The sequence below is a fragment of the Ptiloglossa arizonensis genome, chromosome 4 (assembly GCF_051014685.1).
Source record: "Ptiloglossa arizonensis isolate GNS036 chromosome 4, iyPtiAriz1_principal, whole genome shotgun sequence".
In the NCBI taxonomy this organism is placed as follows: domain Eukaryota; kingdom Metazoa; phylum Arthropoda; class Insecta; order Hymenoptera; family Colletidae; genus Ptiloglossa; species Ptiloglossa arizonensis.
In genome coordinates, this window is record NC_135051.1 from 7,896,868 (window position 1) to 7,915,181 (window position 18,314).

Below are 18,314 nucleotides of genomic sequence, written 5' to 3' on the forward strand. Positions count from 1 at the left end.
GCATTTTTGAAATACATTTTTATAGTCGATTGTGATGCATGGTTGACCGCCGATCTTCAATTTAAGGTTAATATGTATTTCGCAAATATTCTGTGGCTCATTGTATAATAACATAATGATATAGCTGTGAAAAATATAAATTATGTCGACTTTATATAAATTGAAAACAGAATAAAAACATTTTTGAAAGTGATTACTGATTCTGTTCACCCTACTTCACTTTCCTTCTAAGAATGTTCAATATATTTGCTCTGGGAATAAATACAACATTATTACTTAACTACTTTTTTAATCTTATTTTCTATATTTATATTATAGTATGTGTGTTTGTACATATATACATATACCAATTTTCACGTTTAATAGTTAAATAATTTTATTATTTTCAGATAAATGTGCTTTTTTAAATATATTTGGTCAATTAATTATTTGTCACCATTGTGCTCACTAAATTTTTAAGCAATATATTTAAAATATGTTCTTCATGAATAAATAAATTAATAAATAAATTATCAAATGAAGCGTTTTATATTTGCATGAATTTGTTAAATCTGTAAGAGTATGTGGAATACATTGAATTGTCAGTCACAATGTTCAAATTAGAATCATATATAACACCAGTGATACTCAGTTATGTTGGAAAATATGTGAAAAATTTTAAACCAGAACAATCTCAGGTATATTAATTTTATATAATTAATATTCATATAATTATAATATATAATTATACAGAAAGAAATATATAATATTTATTTGCTTTCTATTTATTATCTTATTATATATTTTAGGTTTCTTTATGGGGTGGTGATGCATCATTTCAAAATCTTGATTTACGATTAGAAGTGTTGGAAGAACAACTCAATCTTCCTTTCGTCTTTGTTAGTGGTCATGTACATGAATTGCTTATTCATGTTCCTTGGGTAAAAATTACTTCTGAACCAATTGTTATTACAATAAATACAATAGGTAAGTATTAAGTAATACATTAAAAATCTGTAATAACATTACACAAAAAAATAAAATTGTAATTTTTATTTAAAGAATGCATTTTAAAATTAAAAGATGATACTAAAATGGAAGCCAGTACTTCTGGCTTGCAGAAGAGATTCGAATTGCCACAGTAAGTAAAATTTGTATGTTTAATATTATACCATAGTATATTATATTACAAACATTATCTTATTATTTTATTGACAGGGCAGAAGCACCACCTGGTTACATAAAAAGTATAGTAACAAAAGTTGTAAATAACATAACAATCAATTGTAATAATCTAATTCTAAAATATGTGGAAGAAGATATTGTTCTCAGTGTTAATGTGAGATTTTTAAGTATGCAAACTGTTGATAACAAATGGGAACCAGCATTTACAGGTATGTATGTTATATTACATTATTAAGTAAATACCAAATGACATTAAAATCATATACATTCATAGATGCCAATGCATATGAAGTTATGCTTAGGAAAGTTATTACCATTCAGGACCTAACATTATGTTTAGATAAAATGGATGCTTCTGGAAAAATAGAAATATATCAGGTACTGATTATCATAGTAGATTATAAATTTTTTATGGGAAAATATACAAAAATATTATTTTATAATTTAGGATCCTGTTCTGTATCGATGTTCTGTTATAATACGCTTGATCATAAACTATCATAGTAACACTGCAAGAAGAGCTTCCATTACACGTTTGGATCTTCATTGTCAGAAAATGGAATTCAGCATAACAGAACAACAAGTACCAATGTTGCTCAGATTAATTGCATTGATAATGGCATTACAAACAAAACAGTTCTCGTCAAGTAGAGAAAAATCTTTAATTTCTGTGGAGGAAAGGGAAGACAGTGTACAAGGTCTAATATGATTTTATAAAACATATTCCTGTATCATATTGTAAGCAGACTTATTATTATTTAATAATATTTCAGATGATATTATTGATCATACAAGTGGAACTACTGCAGACAATACAGGATGGGGTGGATGGGCTTGGAACATGGTGTCATCTTTGTTACCTATTGATTGGGATAATGATTGGTCTACAGAACAACAAATGGCTTACTCTGGACATACTATTCATTTAGGCACATATGTACAAGATGCCACCTTAACTTTTAAGGCATATATTTCAAAGAATAATATTTATCATTTAAATTTTTTCTTCATTTATCCAAGATAAAATTATATTGTAAGAAAGTACCGTTTATTTTTTTTTAACAGACAGTTGAAAATGTTAAGGAGCAATTATTTTATAAATCTCGCAAGCTCAAGTATAAATCATTTCTAACATTGCGATTAAACGGTGTAGTAGTAGATACATTGCTTCAAGGAATTGAAATGACTATTTTTCAAATTGGAATGGGATATATACGTATATACCCAAGAGGAACTTGTAGCTGTGGGCATCTTGAAGTAGTTGATGGAGCACAAGTAATATTCTATACTATATTTCTAAATGTTTAACTTAAAGTAAACGTTAACTAATCTGATAGTTAATTATTTTGTTTAGCCACCCTTATATCTAATAGCTGGAAAATTAAATACAGATTATTTGAAAGATTCATTATTTGATGATGATTCAGTGGAGAACAAAGGAAAAAAGAGAGATTACAAACAAGGAATATATTATTATCTAAAAACTGTTACAGGTAACAAAACCTTATTGTACATTTCAAACTTAAATTTAATATGCAAGTACTTACATGAATTATTTTTAGAGGAACGACTAATAGAGCGATGTCCGGCATTTGCCATGGATTATGTTCATTATGTTGATCTACCAGATATTACACCTGAGGAACTGGCAGAATTTGGATCCAATTTTGAGTACAGGTGATCAAAATATTTAAAGATACTTTTTGGCAAGATTCAAGATAAAAGAGACTAAATTAACACTTTTCAGCAATTTTTACGAACGTAGAGTAATGAGGTATATTATAGGTGATTTAACTATTAGATTATGCTCAGGCGTTTTTCATCGTATTGAAACAATAAAGCACGCTGCCGCAAATTATGATTATAATCCATATCTTGTTACCAAACCAGGTATCCATATGATTAAACTAATATATATACAAAATATTCAGATAATTTTTGCTTATAAATCATTATTATAGATCCACTTGTGGATGAACTTCCACCAGTTACATTAGAAGAATATGAAGCTGTGCAAGACAATGTATCTAGGGTTGAGACAAAGTTAATGGTAGTGAGAGTATCTCTTCAATTACAATTAGCAGATCATTCTATTAATGGACTACCACGGCAACGAAAAATCGTTGAAAGTCGAGTATGTAAAGAATGTGCTAGTATACACATACAGTATTTCTTTTACATACCAAGATTATTGACTTATTATTCTTATTTACTTTTTTTGTATTATTTTGTTAGACGACGCCTTTGACACCTGCTCTTACAGACGATCCTTTCATGAGTATTGAATGTGACGAAATAATAGTAACTATGCTTCAGTCTTTATATCCATTTAGACTGGTTGCATGTGCATCAAAGCAAACTGATCTTTCAACAGAAATGTTCAACCAATGCCATAAAATTATTACATTGCAGGTAATGTAAAAGATAAGAGTAAGATATATGTACTCTTTTTCTTCAATAATAATTTATTTAATTAGATAAATGGAGCAAGAAGTCAACTTTATTTAGCAAAAAATTGCCATACATCAATAATAATGCCTTATTCAGTTGAATGTAAAGCAAAGAAGTTGTTGTATCCACAATACTGGAGAAATGTTGATTTAATACATGAAACATATTCAGCACACATAGACAGTATTACAATTACTGGAACAAAAGCAAAATTAATGGTTGCTGCATCTATATTAACTTCAGTTTTTAATCCCACTGATACGACAAATCCTCTTGTGTGTTCTTCTTTATTTAATGATGCCTGTCAAGAAATAAGTATGTACTATACTAGTATTGTCAACAAAAATTATTGTTTAGAAGTACTCTACTAATTATAGATATCTAATTAAACTACATCTTTCAGATCCTATATATTTAGAGTTGTTATTGGAAAATGTAAATACCAAAAACATATCATCTTTGATTACAATTTCAAGTGAAATTAATATAAATTCTGTAAAAATGTTTGCTTTGAATGAGTCACAACAGGCCTTCATATTTTCAGGCCCAGAGAGCAATATTCATGGGTTAGTATACATTAAAGGCTATATTATAAATGAAAATTATATTGATAACAACTTTTTTGTTTTTAGTGATGTAGAAAATAAATCACTTCTAACAGCTGTGATACAGTTTCCAAAGAATGTAGAGAAACAAACACATCCACCTCTTATTTCTCTACAGATGGCAGACATCAGAGCTTCACTCGATCCATTGCTATTTAAATGGTTGGAGTATCGTGTTACATATTATAATTTAGGTACTTTATGTACAACACGGCCTGAAACTCAACAGCATTTTGAAGGTGCATCTTCGGATACTGGCACAAAAAAAAAAACATTTCCCAGTTTGCATGAAAGTGTTCACAGTTCTTCGGATAAAGAGAAAAGGAAATCAATTGTAACAACAGAGAAATCAAAGACTCTACAGAATGACGAATATCAAAAAAAACATGATTCAAAAATTGAAGGTGAACGACAGGTACATTACTTATATATTTCAAAATTTTAAATTGTCTAACTTATAAAGATGTGTTAGGTTTTTTCTTTTACTAGTTTTCATATTCAGTTAGTAATTATAAAGATGTAATCTATGGTAGAACTTACAGAATTTGGGAATATTGGCCAGATTAGCAGAACTGTATCCATGGTGGTGTGGTCTTGTGTTAAGTGGTTGTGTTGGGCATATTGTTATTTACATACCGTCAACTACAATGAGTGGCATTGGTGCATATGGTAGGTAGATATGTAAACCAAGTAATATATTTTTAATTCAATCTAATGTTTGTTTTCAAAATATTATTTAGGTATAGAAGAAGCAAAAGACAGAGCATTAAAAACCGATAATAATCTACATATGTTGATAATAAAATTACCCACTCTTCTTATTCATTCATCTAATATAAATTTTGAATTACTGACACCACATCTTCAGGATTTACCTGTTAAACTACCAAAATCAATGTGGACAAACAGTAAGTAACAAAACAAAAGAATTATTGGATATATGTAAGAATGTAATTTACATTGTGATTTTCAGAATTACAAAGTTTTCCATGGACATTGAGTCTTGTTGAATTTCATTGTTATATGTTACAACAACAAACACAAAAAAACTTTATTAAAAAGATGTCATTGAATGCTACAGTTGCTCTTACAACTAAAATTATAACATCCCAATCAGGAGGAAGTACATTGGTTGCTTTGGGTGTTTTTGTTCACATTGACAATTCTCCTATTATCATTTCTATCTCTGAAGAACAGGTACTGTAAAGGAAATATTTCATGCAATACATTTAACGCGTAAAACACGTATAAAGTTTTTATGCATTACTTCATAATTATATAAAATATTTTTACTTCAGGTAGTTTTTATGAACAAAATAATTTCAAGTATTTTAAGCGTATTACGAGTTTCAGTTAGTACTAATAAAAGTGTTATAGCTGATACTCAGATAAATACTGAAGCACAAGTAATTCTTCCTATCATACCACAAACTCCATCTACACCAACACAATTACTCTATCCTGAAGATACAACTACAAATTCAACTGTTTCAACGTCAAAAGATGACATTACACAAGGTATATTATGCGTTAACTTATTCTTTGTCCAATTTTGTGTACATTATTTTGTTATAGAAACAGATGAATTAATTTTGACTGCATGGATCCAATGGACTATAACAAAGATTGCAATTAAATTATATGTCACGGAAAAAGAAACTGCATCTTCATTGAAATTAATCCTTGAATTAGAAGATATTATTACATCTTTAGATTTGCAGCCTGTCTATCTTAAATTAAAAAGCAAGATTACAACAACCACCATATTTCATTACACTAGGTATTTAATTATGCAAATAAATAATTTTTAGAATTTTAATGTAACAAATGTAAAAATGTATTTCTTGACAGAGCACCAAATTCGTCAACTTGGGATATTGGAGAGTATGTGGGTGCAATACTTTGTGGAAGGGAAGATAGTTTAGAGAAAGGTGATGATTCAGGATTTCTAAGTTGTACTTTGACTAGAGCTAAATCGGGAAACGTTCATACACGATGGGGTACATATAAACGGCACAAAACTCAAAAGGTATTATAATACTGAATAGCATCGTTAATAATATTTGCACGGTATTTTATTCATTTTTAATCTTTTAGAAAGATTTAATGACAGAAACTACATTATCTGCTAATAGATATATTTCTGAAGTAGTTGTGAAAATGCAAATGGTGGATATAATTTTACCACTTACTATAGTTAGTAAATACATCCAATTATTAAAACCTTTTACTTGTTTCTACCAATCTGTTGAGAAAGATACAATTGAAACATTTGAACAAAATCTAACACCACGTTTAACTAGTGTTGCTAGTCTTGATAATGAAGCTTTACCATTGATATATCTGGATTTCAAGGGACTTAGGCTAATGTTGCCAGCTTCAAATATAATGAAATGCAAACCACAACATGATCTACTAATGCTACAGGTAATAATGTACCTTGTAATGTGTAATTAAAAAGAAATATTTATTGTTATTTGAAAGTAAAAAATTTTACTTATTTTACAGTTAGACGGGATTCGTATCACACCCCACGCTGAAAATCCGATTTGCAGAACACCTTTGAGATTAGACATATATCAACTTGCAGCCCAAGCAAATATTTTAAGCATACCAGGCTCTGCCGTGGAAGACCGACAATACCAAATTAATATAAAGAACATATGTGCTAATACAACTACTTGGAAAAATTATCAAATGAGTATAAACAAGGTTTGGTAAAATCATATTTGTTTTAAAATTTAATCGTTTAAGAAATATCATTGTTAAATTATTTACCTCCAGAAAATGTCACAATCATACCTTTATACAATGAATGAAAATCCCGCATTAGAATGGAATAAACTTGGACATGGAAGTAGTTTAGAACAACAATTTTCTACGCTCTCTCTATTATCAAAGTATGTAACAATTGAATGATGCTATGATTTAATGCTAGTTTATAAGACTACGTTATTAATACAAATATATATTACAGGTTTGATTTATGCTTGATCATTGCTCCACCTGTCCTGTTTAAACCAGATATAACAGTGTGTGGAAGTGCTGTTGAAGTAAATTGTATTACAGACATTGAAGTGACAATAAATTTAGATCAAATTCAGTTGATTTCAATTCTAAATAATGAATTTAGAAATTTGTTATTGGGAAATTTTGAACAACAAAAAAGTACAACTGCATCTAGTACTACATCTTATAAGGTTCCTTCAACTATGGGAAGTATTAAACAAATTACTTGGACAAAACAATCGTCTGATGACATTGATTTTACTAAGGATAGTGGTATAGATTTTGAAACATCCAGTTTAAATTCAACAATTGTTGTAAGTTTTGTTTGTGAATTTAAATTTTTCAATACATATAAGGGAGTATTTATTTCTTTAAAAGTAAAACTTTTTTATTAGGGTAAACCTCCGTTGCAAGAAACTTCTTCTGTACTCTTACCATTTGAATTTCTAGTAAATTGTGGCAAAATAACATTTGTACTTTATGATATCCAAAAAGCAACTACAGAATATGAAGTTGTAAGTAATTCTTTAATAAAAATTGTGTCTTATAATTATTTACATCTAAAAACTAATATCAAGTATAAAATTTATACAGGACATAAATGAAATTGAAGAGGACGAGAGCGAAAGTCAGAAGCAACCGCTATTTTATATAATGATTAATCAACCAAATATTTACTTTTCGCAGCAACATCCATCGCAAAAAATTCAAGTATATTAACTTTCAATTAAGGGTAAGACAGTTCTTAAAGAGACTCTTTGTAACTAAAATCTAAACTGTATTAGATATTGTGTTTTGATATGACCATGGCCCTTGGAGAAAAGGAAAACCAAGAATTAATTTCAATACCAACAGAAAAAGATTTCAAAGTTTTTATGATTGAAACGAAAAATGGTGATTTACATCCAGATACAGGCATTCCCCCATCTTTTGTGACAATGAAATATGAAAAAACTTTAGGAAAAAATTCACAATTCTCTATAGACATGGGTAGACCTACAAAAATTTATTTCTCTTTATCAAGATTAAGTCAGATATACGTTATGCAAAATAAGGTAACAAATCATGTTTAACTGTAATATTCTGGTATATATATTTATAATTGATATCTTCATTTATTACTAGATATTGGCATGCTTCATAAACCAACATGAAACAATATCATCAGAACAGTTTGATGATGTAAAGGTATTTCCAGTAAGAAAACTGAAGAAACTGAATTGGCCTGACTTAAACATAAGTACAAAGCAAGTTGTATTGTCTCTCAAGACTGATTCTGGTGCAGAAATAATAATTAGTTTAGCTTTATTATCTGGAAACATTTCGTCTCTTCTTAGGCCTGACAGAATATATTCTAATACATCCATAGACTCTTTTATCATATCAGCAATTCTTAACAAAAATATCAAAGTTCTCTTGAATCCATGGTGTTGCAATATTACAGTTTGTTTGCTTTGGGAACCCTGGCAAAATGCTGATTCTATTCCTCAAATACAAATACAGGCAGAGAGTGATAGTCTGTATTTAGATTTTGGACCAGAGCAAATAAAAATTATAAAAAATGTTATGGATGATTGTCAATTGCTGTTGGATGAAATGACAACATCTCCTTCAAAGTGTAAAAATAATGAAAAACAAATTATACTCTCTACTGAGCAACATTACAAAGATGATCTTAAAGCAGGTGCATTTCAATTTGTCAATGGTAATGCAGACGAATTACCTTTTCCGTATCAAGTAAGTTTAACAAACAAATGTTCCTTTTATGTCCTTCTAAAAAGGAATTTCATTTCATATACTGTGTGATTCAGGTTATATTTTTCACCTACCCTCAACAATCAATGGCTTGGAGATACCCACAACCAAGAACACTGACAAGAATACACGTATCACCAGTTCCATTTGAAGTAAACAAAATATTTCATTTTTACATTTTTCATGTGAACGATATCTTTTACTAGGAACAATTTACCTTTTTTAGACGCTGAATGCTGCTAGTGCTTATGTTGATAAAGTACCCTGCGCACTTGAATATTGGAGTGATTGTCACATGTCATATCAACGTTATACTGATTTCTACTTATCAGAGACGGATTCGTATCGTTTAGAGCTTCCTGAAAAAGCTCCAGCCCGAGCAGTAGCTTGCATATGGCGTGTAGTTTTGTTATCAAGTAGTAACCGACCGCTTTCCAAAACGATACTTTCAGCTCGTGTTTTTGCAGCATGCTTACGTATTGATTCATATTTCAATTCTTCAATTATACCGAATATACAAGCCGCGCTTAATATCGGTGCCATACATATATCTATCTACAATCATGTTAACACCGACATGTATAGTAATTTGCAGCCACCCTTAAAACATTATACCTTGAAAGGTACAATACCTGAAATGCAATGCTTCATGGCGTTGGAGCATAAAGAAGCTATCTTTGTATTTAATAGGTGGATAGATGGTTCGATGTTGATCGATATTAGTGGTATATTCAGTGTACATGTACTAGATTATGGTCATTTGACCATGCAAGAAATACTTGATCCTTTGGAAGCAAGATTTCAGCTGTCATTGTCAGACAAAACAGATATATCTTTAACGTGTAGTCCATTCTCATTGAAGCTAGGGCCGACAATAGCACATACACTTGCAGTTTCAGCTCATTTATGGTTTAAATTTCTAGAAGAAGACAATAAAAATATGATTTTATTCACACGCTATGTAGTAGCCAATGACAGCAATGTTTCATTTCTCTTTGGTCAAAGTGGTACAGGAGACAATATATTATTGGAAAGTAGGCAGTGTACTTTTTATTCGTGGCGACATATTGGTAACAAAATGATACGGATAGCAATAGAAGAAAATGTTTGGTTGTGGAGCAAACCATTTTCTGTAGATATAGATGGTACACAAACGATTGAATTTAATAATTCGGTGACGAAAGCAGCAGCGTTTGTAAGTGTTACTTCGCTTTCTGCTACACAAAAGCTCGTTACATTCTCTGGTCAACTTATAATTTCTAATCAATTAATCGACAACTTTGAAATGAAATTGGTCAAATATGAAGCTGACATTGGATCAAAAGTAACTGTATTAAAAGATGTGTACCCTATCTCGGGTAAAAGTCGTCCACCATCTGTCATACTCGACGGAAATAAAAAAATGGCAATACGTTTACGATTTACGACCATGCCTAATCTGTCATGGACAGGCGATATTCCTCTTCAACCTAATGCTAAATGGGGCCAGCCGTGGTTAGTCAAAGTACCATGGCAGGAACGCGGGCAATTTTTAAGTATTTGGGTACGAGTAGTGACGCAAATTATTCAGGAAAGAATAAAAGTACTGGCTGTACTCAGCCCACTTTATATGATTCGATCTCACTTACCAGTACCAGCTAAAGTACAAATGGATACACCTTCATTGAAAATATCCTTAAGTACAATGGTAAATGGTCGAGGTGAACGACAACAATTATATTGTCCAGGAACATTTGAACATTTTCATCAATTAACATTTCAATTAGAATCCGGAGTTTCTACATCGAATCCATATGTGCCATTGTCGTACAGCTCCGTGGATCAACGAAAGTTCTTTAGAAGGCCTGAAATTGAGGATATTGATAACATTCTAAAGGATCTTGATGTCGAAAACGAAGAAACAGAATGGCCTTTTCAAGGAGATGTGATAGAAAAATGGATATCTACAGAGCAACCCCAAACACATGTGCAAGTAAAATATCAAGATGCTGGATTGGTCTCGAGTACATTATTGTTAGAATTACAACCATGGTGCTTTATGTTGAATTCCATGGGATGTCACTTGTCTCTTGTGTCAGAAGATACAGAACTTTGTCAAATTCCTCATTATGGTATTGTAACACCACCAAAATTGGAAGGTACATTCCATTTATGTATTGGCATTGGTGATACGTTTTACTCATCCCAAGCACTTCAATTAGCACGACCTGATTGGAGTCAAAGCTTTTACATGCCACGAATTGGTGGGCTAATTCCTGTTGATGGAAATATTAGAACGTGCATCGATTGTGGTTCAAGTGTCTCCATCATGAGCATTAATTCAAGTATGCACGAAGATATGCGTCTCGTACGTATAACAAGTAGTCACGTTATCAGTAATTTAACATCTCAAGAATTGTGCATTGCTACATTGGCAGTGCACGAAGATGCAAGCAAACTTGAACTACCCAACGATCTTACGCTTTACAGTCTTAATATTTCACCTTCAGAAGATCAGAAACAGGGTACACCAATTACACAATGGTATACTTTATATATGGAAGATATCATAGAACCTCTTGTACTTTATATATCTTTGAGTTTAGGCCATAAATGGTCTTGTCCAATACGAGTTGATCAAGGTATGAGTCGCAAATGTGTTGCTATTCCAAATGGCTCTAGTACTATACCAGTAGTCGTTACAACACAAGAAGATAAAGGTACAACATACATAATGATTCATGTAGATTATCATCCTCAGTTGTTAATTGAAAATATGTGTGGCTTTAAAATTTTGCTGGGGCAGGCCACAGAGACAGCAGAAGGAATAATACCAGATATTTTTCATTTTACATGGATTTGTGAAATTGAAAGTAATGCAACATGCCATTATTCCATTCCATCAGTTAGCAACAGATTACCTGATACACCTGTTTCTAATGCATCAAATGTAGTATTATTTTCTGCAGTAACAAGCGGTCATAATGAGCAGTCAACAAGAAGCAAAGATCTGCGATGGTCAAGGGGTATAAACTTGTCTGCAATATCAAGTGTACCAGTGGATCAGTATGTACGGCTACCATTGTATGGTGATGTAAAGCTAATCATGCAAAAGAGTTGTTATACTACATTTATCAGTATTGTTCCCATATCACAAGTAGAAGTATCTGCACGAGATATAAGAAGTCGACTTTTACGTAAAGAAAATGATGTGAAAGATGTAGGAGTGCAGGACAATACATATTTTGATCAAGTAGAAGACGATAAAGCAGTAATAAATGTACAGAGTTCAGACAGTTCAACATCAGTGACAACTTTTTTCTCAGCCCAAGACGATACTTCACTGGCAGAAGGTACATCACCTTCTGAAATAAATCTGCAACAATTAATTACAAATATGGATAGTGTAAAAACCAGTACAAACGATGACATAAAAACTATTGAGAAGAGTAATTCTAAAGAAGGTTCTGCAACTGTTTGTCTTCGAGGTGTTACCATTATTCTTATGCACGATATGAACGAAAATGCACAAAGGATTGAAGTTGCTAGTTTATCCATGACTGATGTTATAGTCACTGTTACTACAAGGTCTAAAATCATCAGTCTCCATACTTTTATAGGCGACTTACAATTGGATAATCAATTGTTCGATCAAGGAGGTTTTGATTTCTCAGTAGTATTGATAAGTCAAAGCCCGCTTATCACAAAAGGAACTGGATATAATGCAAATAATTGTTTAATGAATAAAATAGAACAAATCAGAGAAAATTCATTAATAGTAATTGATTACGTTTTGGAGAAACAAGGACATTTAAGAGGTATTTAACAGTAAGTCTAAATTTTCAATCTATTTTTTACTTGTTATACATACTAATTTCTTTCTAATAATTCGTTTGTAGCATCAAAAGAACTCTATTTAAAGATTGCACCAATTAGTGCATACATTGAAGATACATATATAACTCAGTTACTAAATTATGCAACTTCAATGGTACCACCAAGATTTTTAGTACTAGATGATACAAAAAAAACACGAACATTAATTTCAACTACTGGAGTATACATACCCGATTATATAATGGTTGATACAAAAATATTAAGCATCCCATTAAGACTACAAAACTTAAAAATAGAACCCGTATCTATCTTACTAAGTGTTCATACCTCTGTGCGTTTGTATGTGGCTTTAGATCATTCACCTTTATACTTTGGTACATTTGAGAAAAAGAATGTTTTAACTACTCCATACAGACTTGGTAACGCGCTTACAATGCATTATTTATCTGGTGCTATATTTGGAGCAGGTATAAAGATCATATTAGCATTTGGTAATATCATGCACTTCAAATCTTAACATATTAAATTTCTTATATTTCAGGTTGGGTAGTTGGATCTTTAGAAATATTAGGTTCACCGGGAAGCTTAGCGCAAGCTCTTGGTTCAGGACTTCGAGACTTTATTTCTTTTCCATTTCAAGGTTTGTTGCAAGGTCCATGGGGTTTCATTATTGGAATAACGCATGGTTCAGCCAGTTTAATGAGACATGTTACAGCGGGTATTAATATTTGCAAGCATTCACAACACAAACAAGCTCACATTGAAGCATATACATTCTTTGAGCATTTTATAAAGAAATTAATTTTACACAGGTACTGTGAATTCTGTAACGAAGCTAGCATCTAGCGTAGCGCGAAATTTAGATCGTTTGACGCTTGATGAAGAACATCTTCAAAGACAAGAAGAATCTAGAAGAATGCGTCCTCAAGGTATGGCACAAGGACTTTATCAAGGCTTGACTGGACTCGGGATGAGCGTTCTTGGTACATGAGAATATTTTTTTCATTTTTTATATTTGAAATAGTTATACAACTTTTAATATCATTTATTTAGCTGCAGTGGCTGGTCTTGCTCATCATCCCTTGCAACAAGTGTGGTCGGGAGAAATAACAACAAAAAGTTTTGTGACTGGTGTTGGACTTGGATTAGTTGGAGTAGTTACAAAACCTTTAAGTGGAGCTGCAGAATTAGTTGCACTGACTGGACAAGGATTACTTCAAGGTGCTGGCTGGAATTCATTGCCTTCGGTAAATAATTTTCAAAAATGAAACGATTAATAAAATAAGTTAATAAAATTAATGATAAGTATATTCTTACAGCCTCGACAACGGCCTGTGGTTCAATATACAACTGGCAATAACAATGCATCTATTAGATATGCTTGGTGGTTGTTACCTTTGCTTGAAAATAACCATGGCAATATTTTACATGTTACTAATGCAGATTATGTGATTCAGCAAGGCAGTAATCGTGCTGTAACATTAGTTCTAACAAGGCATGCATTGTTACTAGTTAACGTAGCTGAAGATAGCGTAGAGCGGATATTTTTATTGAAAGATTTAACAAGTGCTGATCATCATCTTGATTCAACAATATGTTTATATTGTTCGCCTGAGACGACACAAACCAATAGATCTTTATCACCTGTTCCATATGAGGTTCAGTGCATATTTTATTCTTTCATTCTAGGAATAATATATATGTATTCTTATTAAAATTTGTGTGCTGACAGATGGATCAAGAAATGCGAGCACGAGTAGCAGAATACGTACGAACTAGTAGTACAGGATTGGCTAGTGTTTCCACAAACAGTGATGGACAGTCCGATAGTTTTGAAAACCTTACGCCTCATTCTGATCGTATTCTCACATTTTATGTTTCTCCAGATTCGCGTAATTATTTATTATCATTATTCAATATCGCTAAACGACAAAGTCAGGGTAGTGGATTTAAAGTGTTGTAACCGATGGTTTAAACGCGCTGCATTAATTGAATGCATCCACTGATAAATTGGATAATTAATATTTTTGGAAAATAGAAAGTAGTAAATCAGTATTACGCTTTGAATTAAAAAATTTGTTAATGAGTGTAATACCTGAAGCATGTTTCAGTTACGTAAGATCTGTGTAAATATCTAACACAACATTTTTGTTTTTAATCTGAATGATATACGATCGTTTTTAACTTTATAAATTTTACATTGGAAGAATGCTCTAATGTGTTGCTATACATAAAATTATAGACAATATACACGATCCGAAAATCTTTCTTACATAAAAACATGATTTTTCAATTTTTTTACAGAAAATATTTGTATATTAAAATAATTCCTGTGTCCCACATATATTGTACATATCGTAGAAACGCTGAATTAAGTATTTATATAAATTCAAGTGTCGTAAATAAATAATTTTGCATTTTGGTTTATATGCATTTTTTGCAATTTTATAGATTAATCATAAATGACGAATATAAGATTTGTAACATAGTAAATATTTGGTAGAGGGAAAATTTCTGTGATTTAAAAGTACAATTTAATGTAACTGAATTGTTATACATGCTTATTATTTACTAGAAGTTGAGATATGAATGAACTAGAAGTTCATAATTACAACGCAATAAACTGTAAAGGATTTTATATATTTATTAAAAATTATCATTACATTTTATTTACAGTATTTAGTGTAATATATTCATAAACAATATAAGAATTTAACTAATATAAGAAAATCTCGTGGTTATTTTTATTTATATTTATATAATTTAATTTATTCGTAAATACGTTTTATTTCGTTATTCTTATAAGACATGCCACATGATAAGCATTGATTGTCTTTAATAGATATTAAGACTTTCCTACACAGAACATGTTTGCATGGCAGTTGATACAAAATTCCATTACGACAACAGTTACAAGTATTTAATGTAGGATTTGCGTCATGGTTCTTTGGTATGTTATCAAAATACTTTAAATGAGGAACTACTGTAGCAATATCAAAATCTGTGCTGTTATCAACATTTAAATTTACTACATTGGTACAACTATCATCTTTTGTTTCACCTTCCACTTCTTTGTTTAATGCTACATGACAATTAATATATTTTTTTTTTTTTACTGGTTTAGTTAAAATAGAAGCATTTCGTTTGTAAGGCATTACAACAATTGGTAATTTATGGCAGAATTTCTTATTTTCTTGGGTACTTGCTACAGAACAGTGCAATTTTGGCTTATTGTCATTTAAATTTTCATTTAACACATTTTGTTTTAATAAATATTGAGGGACATCTGATATTTGTTTATTTATTGCATTTGAAGATAATGCACGTCCCAAAACTCTTGGCAAGTTTTTAATTTCATCTGCATTACTGTTTTCAAGTAGAAATTTGTCTATTCTCATTTTTAAGGCAGTTGCAATCATAGGTTTACGATTTTCGCTGAATGATATACCAGTAAAGGGATCTGTTAATCTCCTCCCCCATAATGCTTCAGTTTCCTCATGTTTTTGTAATGTACTTTGATCAATTATTTTTCCACTGGGCAAAAGGATAGGCTGTGTCATAATTTCCCAAGTAATGGCATCTAAGAAAGGCTCTGGAACTTGTAAACACGATTCAAATATCTCCCTAAAACAACCACAACATATTTATAGAATAAATGATTCATATTGTATTTTTACTACACATTGTAAAATCTGCTGTTATATTTACCTGTTACTTGCAACAGTAAGAAGTTGATCAGTTTGCTTAGGTTTTTCTATAAACTTGGATACAGAAGACTGTTTATCTACAGCTTCAGATGTAACGGATTGCTGTTTACACCACAAAGTACAAATAGTAGCCACTGTATCTTTTCCACATCGTGGTGATACAGTTCCCCATACTTCAATTTTACCTAATGCAGGTACTGAATTTTCTGTTTTACATATACATACCCTCAAATTACTTAAACATGTTGTCAAATATCTTAAAGATGGTTTTATATGTTGTTTCAAAAAATTGTGTGGAACAGAAATTGCTTTATGATCTGATAAACAAAATAGCAATCCAGCATTTGAGTGGTCTAAAAAGCTAGTAGCTAATAAAGAGTAAGGCACACTGTTGTCATTACTTGTTTTGGCATACAATTGAAAACCTGATGACTTTTGAGAACCAACATGGGGCCAAACCAATATATGATTGATAGATACATTACAAAGGAAAGTAATGTCAATGTTGACAGGTGGCTTAATGCAAGCGTAAGCTAAAAAACCTTTGTCAGAATCACTTATCAAGTTAGAGACTTCATGTCCCTCTGTGCTGACAGTACTGCACTCAATTTCTGGTCGTAAACGGGGATCACAAAAATTGAATAACATTTCTCTGTTACAAAAACACATTCTTAGATAAGACTGTAATTTTTTATTAATTTACGTCAAGTACACATATTATATTTATTTCAAAATCAAGTGTCTACAACCTACTTTGTTGATAGAGTATAGTACAAACCTGTGTCAAATTCAGGTTAGGTTAGTGTCGAGCTCGTCGAGTCTGTAGGTGATATGTAAAAGCACGTGGACGAAATAAATTCAAATTTTGATTGAAAATAATCGTTATATTATTTAAAATGGAACAAACGCCAATTAAAATGGAAATAGATGACGGTGTAAAGGAAGGTGATGGTGCAGATGCTACGGAAATTAGTTACGAAAGCAAGTTGAAATACATAAATACCATAGCTAAACCTATGGCTCCAAAAAAGTTAACAAAGAAGATTTATAAGTGTATAAAGAAGGGTAACGATATTATAATTTATAAATCTTTATGAAACTTTGTTTAGTAACCTGAAACTTTTTTTTATAAAACATCTATAATGTTTATAATTTATAACATAACCATTTCAGCTTCAAAACAGAAATCCTACCTTCGAAATGGACTAAAAGATGTTCAGAAGCATCTTCGTAAAGGAGAGCATGGGTAAATTAAATTGTCATTCAAATTTTAAATAAAACATTAATTATCAATTTCTAATATTTTAAAGAAAATTATCATTTATATGAGAAATATTTTATTCTTGTTAGGTTGGTTGTCTTTGCTGGAGATGTGTTTCCCATAGAAATTATGTGTCACTTACCAATCGTTTGTGAAGACAAAAACATTCCTTACTGTTATACTCCTTCGAGACAAGATATTGGTAATGCAATGGGTGTGAAGAGAGGAAGCCTTATGGTACTCATTAAAGAGCATGCAGATTACAAAGATCTCTATGATGAAATAAAATCTGCAATGTTGACACTATCAACACCACTATAGTTTTATATTCAATCTTATGTGCCCTTTGTCACTTTGTAAATAGAGTACATGAATTACCATTAAACAAATATTATATCAAACCTTTTATACAATAAATAAGTATTGTTAAACATTGATTCATAAATTTGGCAGATCAGTTTACATTTTTTATACAATTTTCTTGTTCAATGGTAAGTTTAAATAAGATCAAACGAAATAAAACTAGTACAAAATTTCAAAACATTG

The 18,314-nt window shown here is 31.0% G+C and overlaps 3 protein-coding genes across 5 annotated transcripts; 2 read left to right on the forward strand and 1 right to left on the reverse strand.

Annotated features, from left to right (window-relative positions):
• The first annotated feature begins 590 nt into the window (after nucleotides 1–590).
• Vps13b (vacuolar protein sorting 13B) lies at nucleotides 591–15,140 on the forward strand. 2 transcript variants are annotated; one of them, XM_076309490.1, is made up of 38 exons: nucleotides 591–677; nucleotides 789–966; nucleotides 1,042–1,120; nucleotides 1,198–1,373; nucleotides 1,439–1,542; nucleotides 1,613–1,862; nucleotides 1,938–2,128; nucleotides 2,230–2,439; nucleotides 2,519–2,657; nucleotides 2,727–2,841; nucleotides 2,912–3,054; nucleotides 3,126–3,298; nucleotides 3,400–3,576; nucleotides 3,642–3,930; nucleotides 4,019–4,181; nucleotides 4,248–4,635; nucleotides 4,754–4,889; nucleotides 4,961–5,128; nucleotides 5,194–5,417; nucleotides 5,519–5,738; nucleotides 5,796–6,000; nucleotides 6,072–6,249; nucleotides 6,318–6,647; nucleotides 6,729–6,932; nucleotides 7,005–7,120; nucleotides 7,198–7,543; nucleotides 7,625–7,744; nucleotides 7,824–7,940; nucleotides 8,015–8,284; nucleotides 8,355–8,966; nucleotides 9,041–9,136; nucleotides 9,211–12,781; nucleotides 12,863–13,267; nucleotides 13,342–13,518; nucleotides 13,613–13,783; nucleotides 13,854–14,047; nucleotides 14,120–14,458; nucleotides 14,533–15,140. In XM_076309490.1, exons 1-38 carry the CDS (start codon nucleotides 591–593, stop codon nucleotides 14,761–14,763), a joined length of 11,292 nt encoding a protein of 3,763 aa, XP_076165605.1. In that variant the 3' UTR covers nucleotides 14,764–15,140. The 2 variants fall into 2 exon arrangements, with proteins under 2 accessions (XP_076165605.1, XP_076165604.1); XM_076309489.1 differs by lacking the exons at nucleotides 591–677; nucleotides 789–966; nucleotides 1,042–1,120; ... (2 more) ...; nucleotides 1,613–1,862; nucleotides 1,938–2,128 and having other exon boundaries at nucleotides 2,249–2,439; nucleotides 13,342–13,440.
• Nucleotides 15,141–15,442: 302 nt separating this feature from the next.
• Nucleotides 15,443–17,491, reverse strand: LOC143145238 (RING finger protein 37). 2 transcript variants are annotated; one of them, XM_076308424.1, is made up of 3 exons: nucleotides 17,286–17,491; nucleotides 16,509–17,159; nucleotides 15,443–16,424 (listed from the first exon to the last, which is right to left on the reverse strand). In XM_076308424.1, the coding sequence occupies exons 2-3, from the start codon at nucleotides 17,153–17,155 to the stop codon at nucleotides 15,569–15,571; spliced, it is 1,503 nt and encodes a 500-aa protein (XP_076164539.1). In that variant the 5' UTR covers nucleotides 17,156–17,159; nucleotides 17,286–17,491; the 3' UTR covers nucleotides 15,443–15,568. The 2 variants fall into 2 exon arrangements, with proteins under 2 accessions (XP_076164539.1, XP_076164536.1); XM_076308421.1 differs by having other exon boundaries at nucleotides 16,509–17,491.
• Nhp2 (NHP2 ribonucleoprotein) lies at nucleotides 16,635–18,304 on the forward strand. The gene is made up of 3 exons (XM_076308425.1): nucleotides 16,635–17,572; nucleotides 17,681–17,753; nucleotides 17,858–18,304. The coding sequence occupies exons 1-3, from the start codon at nucleotides 17,404–17,406 to the stop codon at nucleotides 18,087–18,089; spliced, it is 474 nt and encodes a 157-aa protein (XP_076164540.1). The 5' UTR covers nucleotides 16,635–17,403; the 3' UTR covers nucleotides 18,090–18,304.
• The last annotated feature ends 10 nt before the right edge of the window (nucleotides 18,305–18,314 follow it).

Coding starts and splice junctions, on each gene's coding strand:
- Vps13b (XM_076309490.1), top strand. CDS start 591: ATGTTCAAATTAGAATCATATATAACACCAGTGATACTCAGTTATGTT. Junction 9,137..9,210: donor TATCACCAGTTCCATTTGAA/GTAAACAAAATA, acceptor TACCTTTTTTAG/ACGCTGAATGCTGCTAGTGC. Junction 12,782..12,862: donor GAAACAAGGACATTTAAGAG/GTATTTAACAGT, acceptor ATTCGTTTGTAG/CATCAAAAGAACTCTATTTA.
- LOC143145238 (XM_076308421.1), bottom strand. CDS start 17,176: ATGTGTTTTTGTAACAGAGAAATGTTATTCAATTTTTGTGATCCCCGT. Junction 16,425..16,508: donor CTTACTGTTGCAAGTAACAG/GTAAATATAACA, acceptor TGGTTGTTTTAG/GGAGATATTTGAATCGTGTT.
- Nhp2 (XM_076308425.1), top strand. CDS start 17,404: ATGGAACAAACGCCAATTAAAATGGAAATAGATGACGGTGTAAAGGAA. Junction 17,573..17,680: donor TTATAAGTGTATAAAGAAGG/GTAACGATATTA, acceptor TAACCATTTCAG/CTTCAAAACAGAAATCCTAC. Junction 17,754..17,857: donor CTTCGTAAAGGAGAGCATGG/GTAAATTAAATT, acceptor TATTCTTGTTAG/GTTGGTTGTCTTTGCTGGAG.